This window comes from Lampetra fluviatilis, chromosome 1 (genome assembly GCF_964198595.1).
Source record: "Lampetra fluviatilis chromosome 1, kcLamFluv1.1, whole genome shotgun sequence".
NCBI lineage: Eukaryota > Metazoa > Chordata > Hyperoartia > Petromyzontiformes > Petromyzontidae > Lampetra > Lampetra fluviatilis.
In genome coordinates, this window is record NC_136275.1 from 6,784,236 (window position 1) to 6,809,594 (window position 25,359).

The 25,359-nt window shown below is 41.9% G+C and overlaps 1 protein-coding gene across 4 annotated transcripts in view; it reads right to left on the reverse strand.

Moving 5' to 3' along the window:
* The window catches only part of LOC144931170 (inactive dipeptidyl peptidase 10-like), a 675,556-nt gene that overhangs the window by 37,746 nt on the left and 612,451 nt on the right, over positions 1–25,359 (reverse strand). For all 4 annotated transcript variants that reach the window (XM_078855035.1, XM_078855037.1, XM_078855038.1 and 1 more), the window contains exons 11-17: positions 24,071–24,194; positions 21,036–21,074; positions 17,764–17,871; positions 13,830–13,933; positions 10,327–10,374; positions 5,986–6,104; positions 25–72 (exon numbers count right to left, since the gene is read on the reverse strand). In XM_078855035.1, coding sequence (XP_078711161.1) covers positions 25–72; positions 5,986–6,104; positions 10,327–10,374; positions 13,830–13,933; positions 17,764–17,871; positions 21,036–21,074; positions 24,071–24,194 — 590 coding nt within the window. The remainder of the gene's footprint in view (positions 1–24; positions 73–5,985; positions 6,105–10,326; positions 10,375–13,829; positions 13,934–17,763; positions 17,872–21,035; positions 21,075–24,070; positions 24,195–25,359) is intronic.

The following is a 25,359-nucleotide window of genomic DNA, read 5'->3' on the forward strand; positions in this document are numbered from 1 at the left end:
ATTGTTAAAAGTAGTTAAACTCACTGTTTATGTCGCTCATGGTGTGGACGGTAATCTTGGGGACAGATGGTCCTATAAAATAAAAACAACCAATGTCGGTACCGTCATTAAAAACAACAAGCATCAGCATCCCACTGTTGGCCATAATATTCCATATCGGGTTATTATATTAGTTCACTCTAATTTCACGTAGAACTATTGGAATAACATTATAACTGAGGCACATTTAGTTAAACCGTCCAGATTTCAACATAATTGTGTATGTGCCGTACATGTGTCACACACGAGCATTTTTTGACTTTCACGGCCACTTAGGAAAGCCATGATTTACGGCGAGTTTAAAACACCACGAGGAGAAAGGGGGAGATAACGGCTCATCACACAAACACAGGATAGGGCAAGGCTACATAATGAGCAAAATACAAGGTGGCATAGAACAGGTGTCACCATGAATCTCATTTGCGTTTCTATAACGTATGTAATTATTTAAGGAATGTCACATGTTAGTGAAATTACAAATGATCACCGCGATCATCGATACCAGCCATGATCAATCCACTGCTGGATTGATCGACACGAGCTTCCTCAAGCCAATGCCATCTTTCACAATCTTTCGATTTTCGTTAAATCATAAACCATAGCACGCTGTATGCATCGATTAGTATTGCTATTGTTCAGGCACAATGACGTGTTGCTTTTCATTATCCAATTCCAAAAGCACTCCAACCTGCTCTCGGCCACGTTGTTATTTCAACACATTCCTGCGGAGAGAGCTGGTAGGAACGTTGGGTTGCTCGGTCAATGGCCAGGGTCAACGGCGGCGTGGTATATTCCGACTGTGAGGGCGGGCACAAGCCGGCCTGAGTAGGTTAAACGTTGAGTTTTATAAGGGCACCACTGGGTGACAAGCCCCTCCCCACCCAGCCCCACCCCTCCCACCCCCCACCCCTCCCACCCCCCACCCAGCCCCTCCCCACCCAGCCCCTCCCCACCCTCCCCTCCCCACCCTGCCCCTCCCCACCCTCCCCACCTTCCCCTCCCCACCCTGCCCCTCCCCACCCTCCCCACCCAGCCCCTCCCCACCCTCCCCTCTCCACCCAGCCCCACCCCTCCCATTTTTGGATGCACGACGGACGGACACAATAATCCCCTGTGGGCTGGTGTAACCAGGAGGTTCCTACCAGTATAATTTATTCTGGTCTGACTTTAATAGCTGTCCCAGGCACACATATACTCTGCTGTATGTATGCAAGTTGAACTTATTTAACACAGTAAGTAGCCAACCATGTTGTTTCTTCCAGTCGTGTATATATCCAATTATTATTCAAACTTTTTTGTACATGACCTTTGTTTTGTTCATATTTATCCTGAGCCCTAATTGCAGGCTTTTATTTATCTATTTAAAAAGTTATTCTGACATTTCCTGTAGTTAATTCCTATTGGACGTTCCGACAACCGCCTGAGATGGCGGTTAATGTTTTTTTCATGAATATTTATGCATTACTTTTTCCAATATTTTTTTTATAGAAAATAACTTATAATGTGGCTATGAATAACTTTTGCCATAGCACATCATGTTGCCCGACTTCCTTTACAATATATATTGGGAACTTTCTTCATTCGATCTTAATGCAGCTATCCAAATTTTGTCAAACGTTTCTCATTATTTCTAAATATGTTTTTTTTTTAGGCCAAGCTTTGTGAGAGCTGGGATAATTGCATCTTGCTTCTACTGACAAGTGAGTCGAATGCGTGTGTGACTGAACGTTTGAGTTACTTTGCTGGAAATGCCTGAAATCGTAACTCAGCCGTTTGTCATTTCAATTCAGGGAATCCACTTTGACTCACTGCTGCCACGTGCGCACTGCATTATTGCACACTGTACCTCTCGGCTCAAGTCATAAAAATCAGAAGGGACATTGGGATCAATGTCACGTCCAACTTCTTTTGCTCAGCTGGGCATTGCATTTTTTCGGTGGCTCGTTTTTCCCCAACATTGTCTGCTTTCGCCACTTTTCACAAATGCTCTCATTTACGAAACACAACCATGTTATCAGCTTTCATTTTGGGATGCACATCAACTTTCTCTGTCACAACATGTGCTGAAAGCTATCTGTCCAAGACAGACAAAGCCATTACTGTTTGGAAACATTTACAAATGTGCTCGTGCGATTGATTGAAGCATAGATGCAATCATCTTCTTTAAACGTATAACTGCGTAGAGGTAATTTAAATCACTGTTGAACACTGTGCCCTTGCAAGTCATACCAGTCGTGCGTCTGATAAGTGCCGTATTTTATGCCTCATTACTATGGTCGTCATATCCTTGTGCCTGCAAGTTCCTCAGAATTTAATTAATTTAACTTTTTAACTCGAAAGCAGAGGGAGGCCCCATGGCACTCTGGCTCAAAACCCACGCATAAACATGCAAGGGAAACAATTAAGGGGGGGGGCAGCTTCAGTGGATTCAAATGATTTCTGCATCGATGGCACAAAAAAACATTAAAATGTAAATCAACGTCATGTTATGGCGGATGGCTGGGTAGAATATTCTCAGCGTTTTGGTTTAATTAACGATAAAGAATCCTTCCACATACCAAAATACTCAAAAAGATACAGAGGGTCACATCATAGAGAGCACCAACTGCAAGAGTGTTTAATCTCAGTGGGGCATCATCAGCACCACCATCAGCATCAGCTGGGCTCTACCCAGTAATGGAGGAAGGCCTCCCCAAGCCGTTGCCACCGCTCATAGTCTCACCATATATGTATTTAAATTTAATTTCTTTCTCACCATACGTAGCCAATCGCGATAATCGGAGGTGCAGGAGAAGGACAACAAACTAAACACAAAAAGCAGTTCTAAAGACATGAGTTTTAAATCCATATTTCAAACTGCAAAGCTTCAGTGGCTTCCTAATATCGGAAGGAAGAGCGTTCCAGGCAGCCGCAGAAATGCATCTTAAAGTGTGCGATGCGGTGATCATCTTTGTTCCATAGATTTCCAAAAGCCCATGCGAAGATGACCGGAGTTTGCGTGATGTTGTATGCTCCTTGACGAGATCAACAAGGTATTGTAGTTCATTGTGGCAAGCACTTTGTGTGCAATTAGTGCGACCTGTATAAGGAATGAACATTGCTTCATCTCCATGGTGATCATCCTTTTGGGTGTGTTCTCTCCTTTGGTTGCAACTCCATCACGAGTCTTATTATCCATCATCCCTTTTAGCTATGTCATGCCCAAACCCATTTACTTCTTAACCACCAATAAGATGTCTCTTATTTGCAGTGTTGGTTCCTTGTTCCACTTATCCCTCGTTCTGTATCTCAGTTTAATTCCAAGGATACATCTCCGCATGCTTCTCTGCGCACTTTTCACGTTTTTTCTAATTTTCTTAATGTCTGTGTTTCTGATCCATATGTCATAGCAGACGGTGAAAAAAATACTTACAACTTTTATCATTATATGTTTATATCTGTGCATGGGAGTTTTTATACAGTAAGATCTCACCATATATATGGTCTGCAGTGTAAATTTCTGCTTCAAATAGAAAAAAAATCCCAGAGTTTGACATTGCAAGTTAATAATGGTCAAACTCAGCAGGGAAAATAGACAAAAGCTAATGCAACATGAGTGAATGGAAGCCTGTAATTCCCAGATGAGCTATAGAAGTACATTATAATCTGTAGCCCTGGTGCTCCATATTAGCCCAGCTGCTTCTGTTGCATTTTGTTATGAGAACTGTGCATTATACAGGGGAGGGGGAATCTACTTTATTTATTTCCATTTAGTTGTTGTTTTATTCTATGAATTTTGCAAGTTTATGGCTATAATTTTTATACATACCTAGTGCGAGTACATGCTTTCTGAAAATGCTTAAGCATTTAAAAAACAGTATTGTAACTGTTTGAGGTGCTGCAAATATCCGTTTGTGTACTGCACTTCTACGCTCTCCACCTTCGGCATGCAGCATTGACCAGCGCGGTGAAGTACGATCAAAGTAACCTCCACAGCCATACAAGGCGTAGGTGGAGGCTCTAATACAGCAGTGGATTGATAGAAATTGTCTGTGCATGGAGATTACAAATTTCAGATCCGTGGCGACTGAATGCAGCAGAAAAATTAAAACCACAAAACGACGGTAAACGCCGGTGACAACGTTCAGGAAATGTGGCGGGTGGCTCTGGAAGACACATTTACATTCGTGGTGTGCTCCTAGGCTGTGTTAAAGCAAAGCACAAATGCCGACCAGAATAAATCACGCCATGGCAATGCAGAAGCACCGCGTGCAGCCACTTCTGTATGTCTGCAGCCGCTCCTCATTATTTTCCAAAGGGAAGAAATGCACTTAAAGATACTACGCAAGGCTAGGAAAGAACCTTGAAGGAATTAATTTGCAAATTATCAAGAACATGGATTACCACACAAAAGGACAGTTGAGTTTGATCAGCGGGTCACGTGAGATTGATCAGTGGTGGAGTGAGACCTGCAGAGCTTTATACATTGTGAACCAGGACTTAGACCTACAGTGTTACATGACTGTGGTGAGGGCCAGATCTGTCTGGCTGAGACCGACGACTTGGTAAGCTTGAGGTGGGTGACTGCCTTGATTTAAACGCCAGATCTCATCAGAGCTGCCTCACTTATTTAGCAATGTTCCATGAGAATACTGAGTAAAGTTTTCAAAATGTGACAATTATCAAAAGCGCTATGGAAATGTTCTTACACTTCATCTTTACAATATTTAAAGGCTTGAATTATGTTGTTTTCATCGTGACTTGATGCTGAAGCATTTAATATAATTAAAATATCCTATGATATGACGTGTGGTGGCAAATGTAGCAATGCAAAAGGCTATGATGTTATTTTTCAGGGTTATAGAATTGCACCTCGATCCTATTGTGATATTACAAATGGCCGTGACATTGCACCCACTAATGTCGCAAATGACAGATAATAATAGGAAGCAACTTGTAACGTGCTCAGAGGTGCATGTAACTAATGCCAAAATCCCCCCAAGCTCTATATATTAAGATGTCATCAGCTAATTAATGTGTTTACATGCAGGAGGAAATAGGAGTACCCGCAGAAGACTCACCTGTGCAAAGGGATACACTATCCCATACACAAACAGATGGAGATTAGTATACATGTTGTGACTAGATTAGTCTAACATGTTGTTGCAAAATATTCTCCTGGCAAGCCAGGGTATGGCCCCTCGACACCTTCGGGAAGGGAGTTTTGCAACATTTGTATAATCCATAAACCATCACCTCCACAGTGCTGGATTACAGGTGTGTGCCACCACCGGTACACGAGCGCATGGGTGGCCAGCACCACGCCTGGCCAGCTTCGTCTCCCCAGTGCTAATGTTTACACATCACACAAGGTACTCATTTGAGGCTGAGTCGACCTAGGGGAGGCCCAGGAGCAGTTTAGATAATCATCTCCGGTATTGGCCGTGAGCGGAAATCGAACCCGGTTCGCCGGGTCACCGGGCCGCCAGGTTCGCCGGGTCACCGGGCCACCAGTTTCGGAGCACAGTGCGCAAACCGAAGCATTACCGCTGCGCACAAAGACAAATATTTTCCATATTGCCTGAACAGACTGTTGGGGCAAGTACTGTTAGCGAGCACCTAACAAGGCTGGCACAGCATGCAAGGGGGTGGGTAGCCAACACCACGCCCAGCCGCTTTTGTCTCCCGAGTGGCAATGTTTACACACCTCACCAGGTACTAATTTGAGGCTGAGTCGACCTATTTGAGGCCCAGGACCGGTTCAGATAATATAATCGTCACTGGTGTTGGCCGTGAGCGGGAATCGAACCCGGGTCGGCAAGTTCGTAATTCAGCACGCGAACCACTGCACTACCACTCCCCCACAACACACACACACATTTGTGGCGATCGCGCATAAGGAGCTGTTTCAGTACAGCCTCACGCCATGATGGACAAAGGGCATGAGTGACCGTGAATGCAACTCACCCAGACAATGCAGCACAAAGTGCGAGCTGCCCGGACTGAAGATGGTACGGTAGTACATGCAGCCAGGGATGAGGTCACATGAGAGGCATTGCCGATTAAAAGTCCCTGTGGTCTCCGCACTGCAATTACAATCAAAGTACAAAGTAGTGCAACAAGCCAATTCAGACAAAAACATGTGGCCTACAGACAATGCACAGTTACAGTCAAGTCTATGCATCCAGACACTCAAGCAATGAAGTGCACGTGGTGCTCGTGTTGATTTGTGGCCCTCAACCAGTGGTGGAGACTCCACAGTCCCATGGTGGGGGCCAGTCTGCCAGAGAAGAAGCACTGTTGATTCACATTAAGCTACAGTAAAAAATCTCTGCATGGGTCCACATTGTGAGTTGTCTGAATCTATTACGACCCTGCCTCTTTTGTTGCATCACATCCACTCACCATGCAGTACACACGCAAGGTGCCTCTGCAGCTTACACACTTAACAAAAATCGAATTTGTCGGCCATACATTTCCTCGGCCGTAATCCCATATGCACCAAGGTGGAATCCACATGGTACGTTTTCCACATTCTTAATCACATTTGTTTTAAACACAATTTATGACGGGAAATGATGTCAGAATTCACATCACAAAACGGGAACATGAAAAAAAATTGGTATGGAAAAAACAAGTGGCATGGCATGTTCGCACAGTATCTGATAAAGCCTCCAAAGTTATCTGGCGAAGGCTCCAAATTCCAAATTATTTGATAAATCCCAGTCGGGATTTGGTTTCGTCTCTCCGGAGTCAATACAATGACTATAGTACTACCTTTTGAGACTTAAACAGTGGTTGCCTATGCGAAGACTGACCCCAATCATAGGAATGTGCAATTTCAGAATTGGAAATGTTTCACAGTTGTCAATGACCACTGCCAAATATTTGTTTGAGCGGACTTGTGTCTGGTTTGTTTATCTATCGGGAATGGCAAGTGTAAACATATTGAGTGCATGACATTTGTCAACACGTTGATGCTTTTCAAAAAAAGGGAGTTATTGATTGTTTTCACCAAGCTGTGTAATTGCCGCGCATCACTCTCTCATCTTGCTCTATTCTTCTCTCTCTTTTTTCTCCATTCCCTCCCCTTTTTCACTCACATCTCTCTGCTTTCTATACTTTCTCAGATCACAACAAGGATAAACTCACTTGGCTCCATCCAATCATTCCAGTTGCATCGATCCCTTGTACCCGAGTTTTGTTTTTTCTCTACTTCATTGTAAAAAAAAACCTTGAGTTATATAACAGGGATAATTCAAATATGATTACCCAATAACAATTCACACAAAGCAAAACAAGGGGAAGCAATGAAAAAGCGTGATACTCTCTGAGGCAGCTGCACACATGCGATCACGAGTTCACGGTGAAATAAATTAACAGCAATGCACTTATGACTGCACCACATTGTGTTTGGTACAGGCAGAACATAAAAGATCTAGCTAAGCTACAATGCCGAATATTTGTAATAAAAACATGCATTCTTATTTTTCACTAATCCGTAACAGCATACATTTTCTGACAAGGAAATGAATTACAACACTATGTATTTGCACACGTATTCCAATTTTGTCTGGCTCTTCCAATGTAAATGCAAATGCCGTCAGCAAAGAAGAAAGTTTCATTCTCCTTGACGTCACCATTTCAGCTCCCTTCCCTTAATCCATAATCGCTGGTTCTTGCAAAGTACATGGTACAGCTTTTTTTTAATGTGACGTTGAAATTGACTTTTCCAAGACGAAGGTACTCTGCAAACCCATTGGCTATCATCATAGATTTGTTCATAAAGCCATCCAGATATATAAACACTGACACAACTTCAACCGAGAAGATGGGTACAAACTGAGCAATCATTGGAAGGACGTTATTAACCAGGTAACGTCTTAACTGACTGTGATGTTTCCATCCTACCTGCCTATGTCAGCTGTTATTTCCGACTCTCCGTGTGTCTTTCTCTCTTTCTGTGCATCTCTCTCCGATCTCTACTCCAGTGACCCGGGGGCTGCTGCGGGGTCCACTTTCTGCCCTGCATTCTCCCCCCTCTTATCTCTCCCCCCCCCCCCCCTGCAGCCGACCTCTCCAGTGCTGCCGCGGTGGCCCACTTTACTCCAGTGACCCGAGTGCTGCTGTGGGGTCCACTTTCTGCCCCCCCCCCCTTCTCTCACCCCCCTTTCTCTCACCCCCCCTACTCCCGAGTCTATATAAACTCGTGTCACGGCAGATCTCTCGCCTACTTCAGCAGTTTTTAAATCCTTTATATTAAGTTTACTTGCTTGCTTGCTTGCGCGCTTACGACCGTGCAAATCTTTTGGTCGTTTTTTAACCCACTTCCCGTGATCCAATCGAGCTGACATTTTGCACACAGACTCGTTGTGCGTGACAATTTATTTTCGTGAAAATTTTTTTCCAAAATTTTACACTTTTTAGGAAAAAATTAATTATATTTAATTACAAATTGCTTAATGGTGGCAGGCAATCATCTGACCCATAGGTGGCAGCCATCTCAAGCCAGAGGACGAAAGGACTCTAGCCGCCACGCATATAAAGGATTTATAGTGAAAAACTTTGTTTTTACGGGTTAATTTTTTTCTTGCTGTGGTTGTCCCACCTGATGACGATTGCTTGTGTTGCGATCAAAACGTTGTGATCTATTATTTTTCTACCTTCGTGACTTTACCGAAAGAACCAAAGAGTATGGATTCCTGCAGTCACGAAAGCTTCAAATCAAGATTGGTTTATAAACAATTCATAATTCATTTTCTCATTCCCAACTGAGAAATAACTACGTTGATATCATCTCTTGTAACGATTCCTTTAATCCATGTTCAAGAGTATACAGTATTGGCCAACGGTACATGTATTGTCCCTTATTTATTCGAAAAAAACAACTATACAAAATTAACGCACACTAAATTAACAAAACGTATGTAATTTAACGACGTAAATACTGTATCATCAGCAGCAGCCACTGTCTATCCACTGCTAGATGAAGGCTTCCCCACATCGTCACCATTTCTCAAAGCCCTGCGACGCCCCAATTCATGTCACTTGTTCTCATAAACTGATCTCATTGCTCTATCTCTGTGGTGGTCATCCTCGTGGGCATGATCTCTCCTTTGGCTGCCACTCCATTGTGAGTCCCATCCATGGGGAAAGAATGAATGAATTAGCATCGGAATGGACAGTGCATTGAAAACATGGAAAAAAACTCAAATATACAACAAGATATCTGTAGCCACATACAATGTAGACAAGCATAAATACCGACAAAAATATAGCATACGTAAATTTCTTCAGATAACAAGAGAACATATATCATAGGACACACATGAAACTATGGGAGCATAAAAATAGCAATAAGGGATGTCCATAAGGTGGCACAAGCTAGCGGCAGTATCATAAAACACATGGAAATCCAGTGTCCTGTGGAATTGAGTTTGATTTATCAACGGCCTATGACATCGGTAAAATTAATCCTGAGACCAACGTCTAATTGCAATAAGTGGCACACTTCCAGCTGGATTAAGCAGGCTCTTGCACTTTGTGCATGACACCTGCATTAGTCATAGTGGGCAGCCACTGCTACACACTCTCAGTAGGTGAGTGTGTGGGAGTGCTGAGTATCTGGTGAGTGTGTCTAGTATGTGTTAGCAGTAAATGGTCGGGTGTAAGGTGAGCAGTCAGTGTTATGGTGTTTAGTGAATGTCTTGTGAGTGGCAAGTGATGTCTGGTGAGTTTTATGATGATTTTCAGCTGAGTGGTCTCAAGTTAATATTGGTGACATGGCCTAGCGGCAGCACATTTTCCGATTGTTTCAGAGCTTCATGGCTCGAATCCAGCAGCCGCCATGATTATTACTGCAAGTGTAATAACCACAATGGTATGCAACACCTGCTAATACAGGTGGACGTGGAAGATCCCCCGGCGTCATGTCAAATTCTAAAATTACTCATACATTATTCAATTGGGACTATACATAGCAATCATCACCCTGTACTAGCAGACTAATTCTTCAGATCACACTTGCAAATATACTTATCCTGGTCTCTCAAGTTCTCACCTAGTTAAGCTAAATAAACTTGAAACTCGTCCTGGGCAACATAAATGACAATATGACATCCATAACAGCGTCCAGGTGGAGTATATTTAGATTGTGCACGAAGGACGTGATGGGAAAAAAACATTTAGCGAGCTGCATTCGTACAAATACATATAACGAAAGCATTGCACACTTGTGTTTGACTTAAACATTATTTTACAGAACACCTCGACATTCCATACACGTTCTCCCATTGGGCCACTGCTCACCTGTACAGTTGGCGACGCTTAGGTGAATCCTCTGTACTCAGAAAGTACCTGGACGAGAAAACAGAACATTGAGCACCAACGGTTAAGCCACAATTCTTCATAAGAAGAAGAAAAACTATTAAATTAAAATAAAACACTTATCAGCTCAGACATGGTTTGCCAAACATTTAAAAATTGTGCCCTCTCTGGTTGTGTTTTTGTTTCGATTCTGTGTTCATTTGATATTAATTTCACCCCCCTTCAACTAGCAAATCTTGAATTACGCTAACATAGGCAGGACAGCAGTCATCATGCTGCCAGGATAGTAAATGTAATACGTATAACCCTTGTTTCTGTTTCCAAATTAGTATCACTTTGCATTATTTTATTGGCACGTGTACAACGTGATTGCATAATCGGTTTTGCTAAATATGTGGCTTGCAAAGATTGTGATAAAACATACGTTGAAATAATAGCAGAACATTTAACAAAAAATGCTAAATCTCCATCATGAAATGTTGTTCAGCACAAACCACTGGGAATGCAAGAATGCTTTGGTAAGGCACCAGAGAATGGTAGATATCTCTATTCATGTTGAAAATCACGTAAACTCATTAATACGTAACAAAAAAATATATATAACAAAACAAATCTATCCATGAAATGTTTTTCTACTGGGGGTTAAAGATAATAATTGTTGGCAACGCAGTATAAATACACCAGAATCTATCCTTTCTTGGAAAACTAAAAACAATACCAGAAATGATGGTAACAATAGACAAATGCTCCAAGCACAACATTTCATCATCGGTTATAGTCGGTGCGGGGGGGGGAGGCTTGGCAACTTGTGCTAATGATTTAAAAGCTGAACATAATACATGTTTTTACAAAAAAATAAACAAATAAAACAATGGATGCTTTGTTGATACCATTTTAAATCAAAACAAAAAAATGTATACGGTTATAATTTATTCAACAGTAAAAAAAAATTTACCTCGTGGCTTTATCTACAATAATGAATATGAACTGACAATTACAGTGCAAATTTATTTTGTCCTATTTTCATGGTAATGCAATTCATTTGGTTATATCTATGATAAATTAAACCCTGTTATGCATATGATTTGCGTAACAATCACACTTCGATAATGCCTTCGTTCAGAAGTGCAGCAGCGCATCACTGGTGCCTGACGCAACACCGAGAACCCTTATCTTCACAACGCAATGCAATGGCCAGAGGATAGAGTTTGGATGGGAAAAGAGGCTGGCTTAACCCTTGCACCTTTGACATTATTTTGTTTTATTAACCGAGGCCCTGAAATAGGAGCCTTTTCGCCTGCCTGTAATTGCGTTTGACCCTAACGTGGCAACTGGAACTGCCATGTGAATGTGAATAAGATACTGCGTCTCTTTTGGCCTTTGATCCCACGCTCATGAAATATAGCGCTGGGCTATTAAATACTCAGGGAATCAATGTTAAAATAAAACCAATCATGAGCACTACATTTCCAACTGTACATTTAAATATATATCCAGTATATATATCTATATATACAGCTTTATATACAATATGTGCAAGCAGGTACGTAGTTTTGCAAATATATAGACAGGTCAGACAGTTATCCACAGTAGATGGAAAGACAGATATTAAACATAGATCTAAAAAGTTGGTGTTTTGGTAAATGCACTCAACTCACAATCACTAGGTTGCAAGTTGACATATGACTTTGTGGAAGGCAAACAATAGTTTTTCAGTGGATATTCTGGCCCCTGCCATGGGAATGTGGAATTAACATCACTGGCTACAGGCTACCAAGAGTGATAAGTGTTGATCCATTTGCTCGTTATACCAGGGAGACATTTTGACTTCACTTTTGACTTCTACTAGAAATTTGTGGAAGTGTCTGAGATTTACACACTCAAGCTTAACAAATGCTATGGAAACTTGTGTACTCCAAACGGGCACATGATAATGCACACCCTGCCAATATACACTCATCCCAGCGCCCCTCATGTCAGGCTACCTAATGCTGGCAGCACAGACGACTCTTGGTCGGTCCTAGAACCAAGACGATATCACGAATCTCCCAGCCTTGTCACTGCTTGATCCGCCTTTTATGAAGCGCTAATTTCAGGGGTCTGAACGGACAGAAGTCCGAAGTGGCTCGGACTGGGCTGTACGCTGGATGTTCCAGAACAATGCATTCCACATTACCCAATAATCCCATGATTGAACGTGCAGATCGTAGGGTGTGTATTATTGTGCTGAATCACCATTCCCTTTCTCAACAGTCCACAGTATTTCTGAAAAATATTCACAAACAAACCCTGCATGCCCAAAAAGCTGCCGTCATTACTTTTCCGACAGAAGATTGTGGCTCAAATGTTTAATTTACCGAAGAACCTGATTGTTTCCATGCAGTGCTCTGGCACTCACTCTACAGCTCATAATGGCAGTGATGATGTGAGAAAACAATGTCGACTTCACAACGCCAAGAAGGCGTGACGATTGTGAATCCTGTTTGCTTTATAAGCTCCTGTTAACATGTTTGGCATTGCAACATTTGGCATCAATCTTTTTTATTTTTTTCATGAATTATTGAATTAACTGTTCCAACAGTTCTCCCTATGCAGTATGTGATGCATTACAACTTGTCCATCATCCCAAATCAACCTCTCCAGTCTCCACATGAGTGACGTTGGTTGGAGTTGAAGCATCGACCAGCCTACCACTTCTCCTGTCGTCACAAACGCATTCTTATTGCTATGATTTAACAGTTGTCACCTCGTCATAGCTTAATGCTTTAATACATTCCACTTATCTTTACACACTCAAGAGGACAAAAAGTGAATGAATAACAGTTTGTTGTACTTCTAATCGACAGTTGTGCTAGGGTGCCGCCATCTTGGATGACATACGTTGTTGAAGCACCTCGTGGCAACATTTGGAAAAATATATTTTACAAGAGCACCAGAGTCATGACCTATTCAATGTGCAAAGCCCACTAGTGTACATTACAGCATGATTGAAAATCTCTTTAGAACTTAAAATACCCTCATATATATCAGGCTAAGATATGGACAGTGGCCCCTCTTCTCATTGCTATAAAGAAGCATCCCTGTTTTTTTGGTTTTGTGCATGGATACCATTTTAAAAACAGTTCTTTAATTTTGTATCGATACAAGAGTCTTGTGTCTGTTTATTTGAACAATGAGATCTCACTGTTCATCTGAGATGGGGCTAATGACCTGTTAAATGAGTGGAATAAAAGGGGGCACAAGAAGAAACACATTCGCAAAAGTGGGAAAAACAGCATTTGGTCGAGGTCATTGGCCAAGCTGAGCTATCTGAATCAGTCATGATCCGGCCCTTACTGCTGGCACCGCTGCTGCAGCTTTAATACTATCTACATACGGTAAACCATTCAGCAATGTAATACATAAACAACAGTATAATCACATTATCTTTGCTATGTAAGGACAATTTTTTTGTGAGTGAGTGCTGGTTGCACGTGGCGACTTACACTTTTTGTTGGCGTTCATTATAAGCCAGAATCTTCGTCACCTCCCAGTTTCCCGAAGTAATGAACCTCACGATGGCCTGCCCTCCTCCTCCAACGATCCCCCGCTGCCATGATACAAAGAGTATAATTAAACAATCGTCTTAATTGGCCTTAATTCAACAACTTTGTTATCACAATGTCAAATAATCTGTCGCTCCAGACACACGGCGTCAATTCTTATTATGGTCAAATTGCACATCTAAAAACTAAGTGCTTGCTTCGTACCAAAATAAATTGAGGATAACATGTTTATGCCGAGAAAATGTTAAGGTGTTCATGTCTGACTTAATCGAGCCGATTCACATTAACATTAAGATATGTGTGCGTGTACACGTGTACCAGGTGTCGCAGACAGTGTTGATTGCTGAGCGCGTCACGAGGGACGTGTTTAACAATCATCGGGTGCGTGCAGCGTGGAACAAACTAATTGGTATTTGAACGGGGAGTAAATTGCTAAGCGCGGAAAGACTTGGCATACATGGTGGGTCGCGAGAACTGGAATTTGGAAAACAGTGACCTCGTGAATAAGCAGTAGTTTTGTTACATGGAGCACAAAAAATGTAACAGCGAAGGGAGTGGTGAATGAGTGCACTGCATGCACACATACACAGTTGCCGCCAGGTGGCACAATATGCCCCTAAATCAGAAGTTGGCAAACAACGTAAGAAGAAGTGCCGTTTTTTTCTTCTGAATTCGGTTTAAAAAAAAACCTAAATATTTCAAGAGCTGCAATGCACGTGAACACGAGGTTGGTGACCTTTCTAAATAACGTCACGAAGCAGTCCTTAAAGAGCCGCATGCGGCTCCGGAGGCGCAGCTTGCAGACCCCTGCCGGAGATGCAAATCAACCCAGAGCAAAAGCGCATGCAAATTGGTTTCACGTACGTGGTTCAGATTTGAATGATTGTCATTTCAAATTAAAAAAAAAGCCAGATGACCCCTAACCAAGGTTGGCGATTACATGTTTAATCACGCAGGATTAAATACCTTTCAGCAAAATAAAATGCATAGTTGAGCCATGCGAAACTATTTTCCTTACAGTGTTAATGACTGGAAAGCACTTGCTGTTCATTAAGGACTGTAATCAAGCATAATAACGATACAAATGCACTTAACCATTCATGGCATATGCTATCATGCGAAAGCCTAAACTCATACATAGTAAACATTATAAAAATGAACCCCTTTATCACATCTTAAATTATAGTTGCATAAAAATTTAAAATATATGCATGGTGTAAAAAAAATTCAGCATACGTTAGAGAATAGGTTTTTCCCCTTTTTTCTGGCAACAAAACAGGTGTTAAGATGTTAAAACACCAAACTGAAACCTTTTACAAGAAATCATGTCTGAATTAACCACAATACTTGTGGTCAAAATGCAAACAAAAAACATACTCTGATAATATGTGCATTGTCTTTAAACTGATTGGTCAACACCAGACACACCTTTCTTTCGAGCCTAGTCTCGTTGCATATATTATCAGAGTATGTTTTTTTGTTTGCATTCTGACCACAAGTATTGTGGTTAATTCAGACATGATTTCTTGTAAAAGGTTTAAGTTTTTTGTTTTGTTTACATCTTAACACCTGTTTTGTTGCCATAAAAAAGGGGAAAACCTATTTCTCATATTTTGGTACTGGCAAAGGAGGTCCCATGACATACGTTGTTAATTATATTTTAAGGTACCTTTATTTGTATTTTTAAATGGCAGCTCCTCACACTAGAGCAAACCTTTTTTTGTATTGATCATATGCTCAGTGCTTATGGATCGGCTTCAGCAATGCCTTGAGGTTATTGGTTGCTTCATGGAAATAATTGATATCAGAAAGGAAGATTCCCGCAATATTGTCAACATATCACTCGCATTCATATTTCTGAAAAAAAATTTCGATTTATTTTGGTCGTGTTTGATTTTCAATGGGGGGAGGCTTTGCGTAAAACACAATATTTCACCCTAATGTGGCTGTTGGACTTTTTTTTGCTTCTTGCTTGTGAAAACGTTGTGACAGCGCTCCCCAATATAACTGTGTTTTCAATTACACAACGTCGAAAATAGCATGATGGATCGAAAGTGCATTTGACCGAAGCAAATGCCATGACGTGGGGATGGTATTCGTGTAGCTGATTCAGAGAAAATTCACGATGCTTGATGTGCTGTAGAAATGTAGCCCTTGCTGTATAATAAAGGTAGACAATATCTAACCTCCGAGTATCAAAAACACACATTGGCTGTAAACTTATTTTAGCAAAAAAAATGCAGTTTTTACCTTATGTTGGAAACATTTATGATTGCCAATTATGCTTTTTTCAATAAAGTCCCACTCAGGAAGTTTGTTAAACTATTTTCTGAGTTTTTTTATTACTTGTTGGGGAAAACGTCAGCGCCTCAAGAAATGTACATACACAAGAGATTACCAAATGCCCATAGTAATAGAGCTGCAACGCAATTTCTTCACTGCCTTCGAACGGCACCTCATTGCAGCTTGGGTGTCTCGCAAACATGAATGAGCCAAATATTATCCAATCTCACCGCAAAATCACTAGATTGCAAGTGTGCATCATCACACTTAATTATAAATAATTCACAAGAGCGATATGCTAAAGCCACTGTGGAAAGTGAATGCCTATACGCTAAATATCAGATCTACTCGACCAAAATGTGCACACGATACAATCGTATTTGGGACTCCTCAGAAAAAACACACATTGGTGTCAGCTAATAAAAACAAAGATCAGGACCAGGTCGACATAACGAAGCGGTGGGCAAGTCTGCACATCAGTTTGCCTGGTTGACTGAGAACATGACAGAGGAATGGTTATTATGAAGCCAAAGATCCATTATTATTCTTACGCTTGCTTACCCAGGAAAGCCTCACTGAGTGTCAAGGATATTTTCATGAGGGTCCTGCCAAGTTTTTGCATTAGGGTGCGATGTTGCTATGTTTAATCCTAATTGGGCAATGTGTATGCATGTATCGTTGAACGTTTTTTGTACCATATGTAGTCAAGTGTGCTAATTGGAGGTGAGGGGGAAGGACTACAAACTAAACAATTTGTAGCTATTCTTTCAATAGCAGTTACATTGTATAATTTAGCTATGGGAGGAAACCAGAAAACCCAGAGGGGACCCACGCAGAACAGGGAGAGAACCATACAAACACCACATAAACACTACACAGAAAGGCACCTGAGTCGGGAATTGAATCTAGGGACTTCTTGCTGCGAGGCACAAGTCTTTCCGCTCTGCCACCCTGCCACCCATTAAGTCTGAAATCACATTGTGTAAAAGCACTGCACAGGTCCCTGGTTGGAGTGATGGATAACTAAGCTCAAGCAAGAGGGTCCTAACTGTAGCCAATTATCCAGCGACTAGACACAGCAGTGTTGGAAATAATGCCCGGCATGTGTGCTCATGCATTCACACATTACAAAGTTGCACTGAATTTTAAACACTGCGTTCACCAGTTTATTTACTGATATTGCCTTGGTGACTGATATATTTTGTTATCAACTATAGTAGATGCTTAATATAATACACTTGATATTATGCAAATTCTCTCTGCCAGAAAGTTCTGCAATGTACATATATTATTCTGAACGCATTACACTGACACTTTTACACTGTATCACAGTGAAATAATTGGTTGTGCATAATATTTTGTCTTTGCAATCATTTGTGACGTTTATTCGCCTCAACTGATAGATGACACGTTTAAGAAGTACAAATGCTCGTTAGTGGTGAACATCTACATACATTTGAATATGACGTTGAATGTACAAAGTGTTCAATTGTTGTTTACTTGTCACAGCCGTCCATTTCATCTACACAACCGACTTCTCCCACTCTAGTACCGGCTTCATGTGCTCATAAAGATTACAAGCGAAGGTTACCTGAAGTGCAAACATGGCAATGTGATGGAAGTCTCCTCTCGCTCCTTGCTTGGCAGGCACCGGCAAGAAAAACTTGGATCCATCTCTGGAGAACACTGGCGCTTCATCCTACACAAGCAGAGACAGATGGATGGGGGAGGGTGGACAGATGCGCAGACCAATGGACAGAGAGGGATATAGGTGGCATTAAAGTAGCATTCCGTCCCACTCGTCACATGTTTATTCGTGTGTCAGTTCTGGTTTGGGTTGCAATGTGACCTCGGTCCATAGCCTTCTATTGCAATGGACTCGACATTGCACATTCTAACCATATTGTAAATGGGTCAGAGCTTAAAAATATTTTACCTGGGCAATTTTGAAGTCACGAAAAAAATAATGCTTTTGGAATGACCTCAGATTTACAGTCAAATGTATGGTCATTAAAAGGGTTAAACCCTCAATATCAACATTTCATCATGAAACAGTGCGCATACTAGTTTCTTTGGGGGGTGTTGAAGCAAAAATTTTACTTTAAAAATTTGACCTCTTGACTGTGACACAAAATATAGTTTCCTAAATTTCGAAAATGAGGCCTACAGTAGCTCCAGCATAAATAACATGAACTGTTTAAATATAACCTTAACAAATATTTACAGCCGTTGGAAACGTAGTTGTATTTGGTAATTTTTTACCAAAACAAACGCACAACCTAACACTACTACAGTTCTTTTTTTTAAGTATAATTATTAAATTGAGTGAATGTCATAGCATTTTTAAGATAAGTGCATTAAATCAACAGGGTAAATCTTCGTAGTCTATCTTTCATGCCAATCATCTCGATAGCCGCACCTCCAATTATCATGGTTGGCTACATACGGTACGAAAGAAGTTCAACATACATACATATCAACCATAATATCTGTCATCTTGTTGATGACTTTCAGCACCGAGTTGCTAGTCAACCTACTTTTCCCTCTGCTTTTACTCCACTCCATATGTTCTCAACAACATTCCCTTTTCACTCAATCCCCATAAATTTCTGGACAATAGAAAGTTGATTTTTATAATCTACTTGCTCTTAAGTGTGGAACATATTTTCCCATTCTGACAACATATTTATAGCTTATCTAAAAAGGATTCACTTTTCGAATCCCCTTAATCTATTTAACATACGAAAGTGAATACTCTTTGGTTCTTTCGGTAAAGTCACGTAGGTATAAAATAAATCACTACGTTTCAGGCACAACACAAGCGTCCGTCATCAGGTGGGGAAGCATGGTCTGCTGCTGAGGCAGACTGTTTTAAAAGGTTTGAAATGGGTGTAGCCCAAGGGTCATAAAGAAGTGGCCGGGGCTAGTGATGTTAATGTGAGAAATTAGCATGTAACTGTAAGATAAGACTTTCGGCTGGGACTGGAATTTAAGTCAACCCAATCAACCTCTGGGTGCTAGTTTTCAGAAGCAAAATTATAAATAGTTTATATTTGGATTTACCTCACCGTATGCAAAAATGATAGCTTTCCAGCCTTTTTAGAATATCATTAGCATTTACATCAGATGCTCAATCATTCAGGATATATGTGTAGTGATAAACTCGGAGATGATAAGACTTGGAGGCACTTCTTTATTAGTGAGCACCATCGTGGTTAACACACTTAATATTTAGTCCGTCTATTATCGGCTACGCTACTCAGCCAGGACAGTTGGTAGGCTGCCTGACTAGCGGCGCCTCGAGATGGTAGAGATGGAGACGACGACGAGAAGAATGGTGAAGACGATGAGAAGAATGGTAAAGATGATTAAAAGAATGGCGACGATGGACTTCAGCAGCATGATGGGGATCCGACTCCAACAACCGCCCCGAGGTCCCCTACAAGGGCCCCTCTTATACTGTCAGCGTGGCCTCGTTCCGCCCCGGCCACGCCCCCTTTCTGGAACCTACTAGCAGGTTCCTGGTGGGCCCATTCTGTGACCTTTCCCCTAGATCCCCCTCTCGTGATTATCCTAGCCTGCTGACATCAGGACTGCCGTATGCCGCAGACCCCCTTTTCTGCCAGCAGCCAGCGCTATGCCACTACATATGTATGATTAACTTCTTTCTCACCATACGTAGCCAACCGTGCTAATCGGAGGTGCGAGGGAAGGATAACAACAGTCACGATTTTTCCATATGTATTAGATATACCGAATATGTATATTATGTGGCTTGTCATTAGCTTAGCTTCACAATGTTAAACCCGACCAAAATTGTATCCAAAAAAATATATGTTTCATTTTACCAACTAAACTTGTGTATGATTTTTGATTTAAAGCTTTCGTGACTGCAGGGATTCATATTCTTGGTTCTTTCGGTAAAGTCACGTAGAAGGCATTGTCAAACAAGAAATATGGAGTTTCTACTATCTGTAAATATATATTACGTGGTTCTGTGTGATTATTATTCAGTATTAAACTTTAACAACAGATTAAGAATGTTTTGAACAGCATTTGTCGAAAGATCATAATTTATTTTTTTGTTTTAAGATTAAGAACTGCCCTTCTGGAACTCTCCAAGTAAAAAGTGTAGCACATTGGGCAGGGAATATTCCACAGATTAGTGTTGACATGAGAAAGCATCTATAAAAATTAGGAGTTGATCTATAAAATTATTTTTTCATGGAAGACACAGGGTATCCCGTCTCAAAACACGAGAAACTCACGACAGCGCACGCCCCATGGGACGCGGTGGGAATGATGATGATAATGGTGACATCATGCCTTGGGTTTGTCACCATTATTTATTGATGCAAATAATATTTCAATTGTATTTTTTCGAGCCATCGAAGCAACAACCCATCAATACAAAAGTCCACTGACGTTCTGCAGAAGATGATGCAAGAAAACTACTTCGGGAATATTCTGAATGGGCACCAGTTACCAAACACTACACGGAGCCCCATATAATTAAACAAGTGTTATTAAAGTATAAATTATAATTAAACAAGTTTAGTTATAATTTATACTTTAATAAAGGGACATCTCAACAATGGAGTGACCAATATTTTGTGCACATGCCAAGGTTGTGTGCCTAAGGCCATCCAACAAGAGTTGGAAAGACCTTCAATGGGAAAAAACAGATGGTTGAGGGCTGGAAAAAGCAACACTCCAACACTGGTTCCAAGTCTTTACCCAATGTGAATTAAGCTGAAGGATCTTTTTTTATCACGTAATTTTAAGACTTTAAAGTTTAAGAAATTAATTAACTGTAATTTGGATGGAAATCCTTGGGAAATAGAGCAATCAAAAGATACTCACCTGCCTGGGTAGCCAAGCCTCCGACATTTCTCGATGTCTCTGTGATATACAAAAAAAACGTACACGGATTACATAAAAGTATCTGAATGTTACAAAAAATCACATCATGCCACGTATAATATTCAACTAAATATATATATATATCTTTCTGTCAAAAGTCATATCGATTTCAGATATTTTTTCATAGAATACACATATCTGTCTCTTCACATAAAAGATAAAAAAATTCTTACATAACCCATCAGCTGCACAGCCTCCTGGGAGTGCGTAATTTCAGCAGCATTGATTCAAGCAAACTCTAGACCAGTTCCAACATAAGTATCCTCCACAACAACACTAATGCTCATTTAGTTTTACAAATTTAATATAATTTTTTTGCGTGCAGTCATTGGTGACTAGCGAGAACTTGTTGCAAATGTGGGCGGTTGTGAGAATTCCAACCCAGAATCTCAATGGCTACAGTTCACTAGTAGGCTTTAAAAGGTCAATGGAAACCATTGTTTGAAGCATAGCAATCTTGATATCAGGTTTGCAATAGATCTTCACTTCTGATGTGCACTTTACTTCACCGGAATGGTTATTAAGTCATCCTTTTTTTGTTATTTTTAGCTTCACCAGATCCCGAGGCAGAACAGCTAACTCTAGTGGGTTTTCTAAAGTTATCTCTGAGAGCCATATTATGCATCGTTTGATACTATTAATACACTTTGTATCTCGGACACTCTTAATTACTTAACGTCAGCAAATCTGTATGTGATGCACTCAGACGATACATGTTTTTCAGGATCTAATGGCTGTACAATGTTAATCAAAGTTTTGTTTACTTCTATATTGACCAATGGCTTACTGTTGATATAGGAACACCCTAAACAACGATTAAATTATTTCATCACATTGTGAGTATTGATCAAATCACTCGGGGACTGGAATCACTACTCCTGCTTTCTGCTACAGCCTTGTAACACCTGCTACTGCGCAGCCATACACATCCCCATGATCTATTGGCTTCGTGCGCCGTGGTGTACATCCACTCTCCTAACCCAGCAGTATTTATTAAGCCAAACTTACACACATAAGCATATGTCATAAAACCATACATGTGTAGTGTCTTAAAAAATGACTCACACCGACACGTTGTAACAAGTCACCTGCTTACACTTTATTCACTTATTCTTGCACCAGTTGTAGGCAATCTTGATTTGAAGCTTTCGTGACTGTAGGAATCCATACTCTTTGGTTCTTTCGGTAAAGACACGTAGGTATAAAATAAAATAAATCTCGACGTTTCGGGCACAACACAAGCGTCCATCATCAGGTGGGAAAGCATGGTCTGCTGCTGAGGCAGACTGTTTTAAAAGGTTTGAAATGGGTGTAGCCCAAGGGTCATAAAGAAGTGGCCGGGGCTAGTGATGTTAATGTGATAAATTAGCATGTAACTGTAAGATCGGAGAGCGGCCTCCTCGACGAGGGCAAGGAAGTGGCTATGTTAATGTGAGAGATGAGCATGTTAATGTGAAATCTAAGAGTGGTGCAATCCAAAGGGCACCGTCTACAGCATCCCACGTCAGAGAATGAGGAGGCTTACCGCAGCCTTCGCTCGGAGGTCCGGAAAGCTATGAGGCACTGCAAGGATGGGTGGTGGTCGCGGGTTGCTGAGGAGATGGAGTCTGCCTCAATGGCCTGTGATCATCGCTCTTTAACTCCATAAAAAAGTAACTTGCAGCGCCACACCTATTACCATCATTAGGGGAAAGAACGGTGATCCAATCTCCGACCCCCAGGAACAGGTTTGCAGATTTGTTGAGCATTTTTGTGAGGTCCTGGGGGAGGGGAAATCCCTCAGCCTAGAAAACATCGTGGGACAAAGTGAGGATGACCCTGCTGAGGCTGCGGTGCCTCAAATATTGGAAGATGTAGTCACCCCCTGTGAGTGGCTGACTGAGGTGCCATCTGTTGAGGAAGTACTGAAGGCAATCCGGAGTCTGAGACCAGGAAAGGCACCGGGCAGAGATGATCTCACAAGCGAAATGCTGAGGGAGGGAGGCGTTTGTGCACAGACTCTCCTACATGACATAATAACAACAGTCTAGACCACTGGACGGGTTCCGCAGGATTGGAAGGATGCCCTGGTGGTCCCCCTCTTTAAGAAGGGGGACCGCACAGATTGTAACAACTACAGGGGCAAGCATCATTCAACATCGCCTTGCCAGGCACACTGAAGAAAGGCTTGCGGAGCCCCAATGCGGTTTCAGGGAAGGGCGGTCCTGCACAGATGCCATATTTTTTGTCCGTCTGCTTCAGCAGAGGTGTCAGGAATTCCAACAAGACCTACATCTCTGCTTTATTGAGCTGGTCAAGGCCTATGATGCCATCGGTAGGCCTGGGCTCTGGGTTGTTCTTCATACAACAACAATGGAGGGCGGAGGAGCGACGCTCACAACAACGAGCGGAGCGCCGGGTGGCTAAAGCACAGCAAGTTGGCACAGTAGGGGGGCACAGGTGGTGCATCAGCCAGTCATCTCAGTCAGTCGACCCGTGGCACCTGGGTCTGCTATGTGACCTCCTGACAGTGGGCGTTCGACACTTCAGGTGGCCAGAATGTGCACATAGCCTGGCACAAGCGTCATGGTGATGTCACCGCCACTTAGTGGCGAATGGCGGTTGTTGTATTTGTACAAATGTATGTTGAACTTTTTTCGCACCCTATGTAGCCAACCGTGCTAATCAGAGGTGTGGGGGAAGGACAATATACTAAACACAAAAAGAATTTCTAAAGAAATTCGATTTCAATTTAGATTTAAATGTGCATAGCTCCAGTGGCTTCCTAATATTGGAAGTAAGAGCGTTCCAGACGGCCGCAGTAACCGTCTTTGTCTGATGGTTAGCCGAACGCCACTGCAAGGATAACCAGAGACTGATTACTTTTCAACAGTAATGCTCCCTCCCAACCGTGCCTACGGTATCCTACGGTTGTGACCAACACTCCTGGACGTGAAACCCCCTGAGTCAGAGATGGATGACTGCCTGTAACCAACCTCGATGCAGGCTCCTGTGGCAGCGTCGCACACGGTTAGGATGGAGAAATTCTGTGCACGGTTCACCCAGTTGACAGCGATGCGAGTCCCTGTGGCCCAGTGCACCATGCTCACATAGTAGTCCCTAGGCAGCAGCAGCACACAGTCACGCATATTCCACATCAATGCATATCAATAGTCCAGCAATTGTGGATCGGTGATCATCTGCGTTGATGGTCCAGTCAGGATTGAAAATTCCACATTCCTATGTCGGAGGCCAATTACTCCATAGGACACAATCTATTAACGCCATACAGTAGCACTTACTTTAACAGCCCAGATATGGAGTTGTATATGGTGTTGTATATATATTATCACCATATAGATATCCAATACATGTCAATAATCATACAATTATTGTACTACTCATACCACAATTGGTTTCATATAAATATGCTATTAATGAAACACAATTTAAATATAATGCCTTATACAAGCAGTGTTTTATTTTAATATCAGCATTTATATACCTGTTTTACTCACACAGTAATGTCATGTCGCAGGAAGAAACATTTGTTTTCACAATTCTAACATCCTGCATAGGGTTACATCATGACAACAAACGCACATCTGATTAGCAAAGTTGGCTATGTGTGGTGCGAAAGAAGTTCACCATCATTCATATGTAGTGACATAAAATGGGTCACTAGGGCGCGTAGCGCTGGTTACTGGTAGAGAGCGGGAATGTGGGTGTAGTAGCCCGGTCTACCAGCAGGGCAGGTGAAATGTGCCACTAGAGTGGGTAGTGCCGGTTGCTGGCAGAGAGGGGGGATCTGAGGACACAGCAGCCTGTCTGCCAGCAAGGCACGTGATAGGCCAGGGTGAGAGATGTGGAGTAAATGTGACAGAGGGAACACGTGGGGCAGAGTCCAGAACCTTCTGGTAGGTTCCAGAAGGGGGTGTGGCAGAGGGCGGCGCCAGGCTACGCTGGGGAGGATAAAAGGGAGGCCCCGACGCTGGGTCAGGGCTGTCGTTTGGAATGGAACCCATCATCTACGCAAGTCTTCGTCCCCATCTCACCTCCTCGGCGTTGGGGGTCAGGCAGTGTGCCGGCTGTCCTGACCCGTGTGTAGTTATCCCCTGTACAGTGGAAGTGTAATATAAACGTGTGTGCCTCCTACTAGTGTCTCTGAAGTGACAACTATACATTGAGCAGCCTTCGAAGAGGATGCCACACAATTACTCCTCGGGTCGTTTCAATAGGGCCTTGCCATCCATCAAAAGATGGCACACCCTTATGTTGTGGAAAG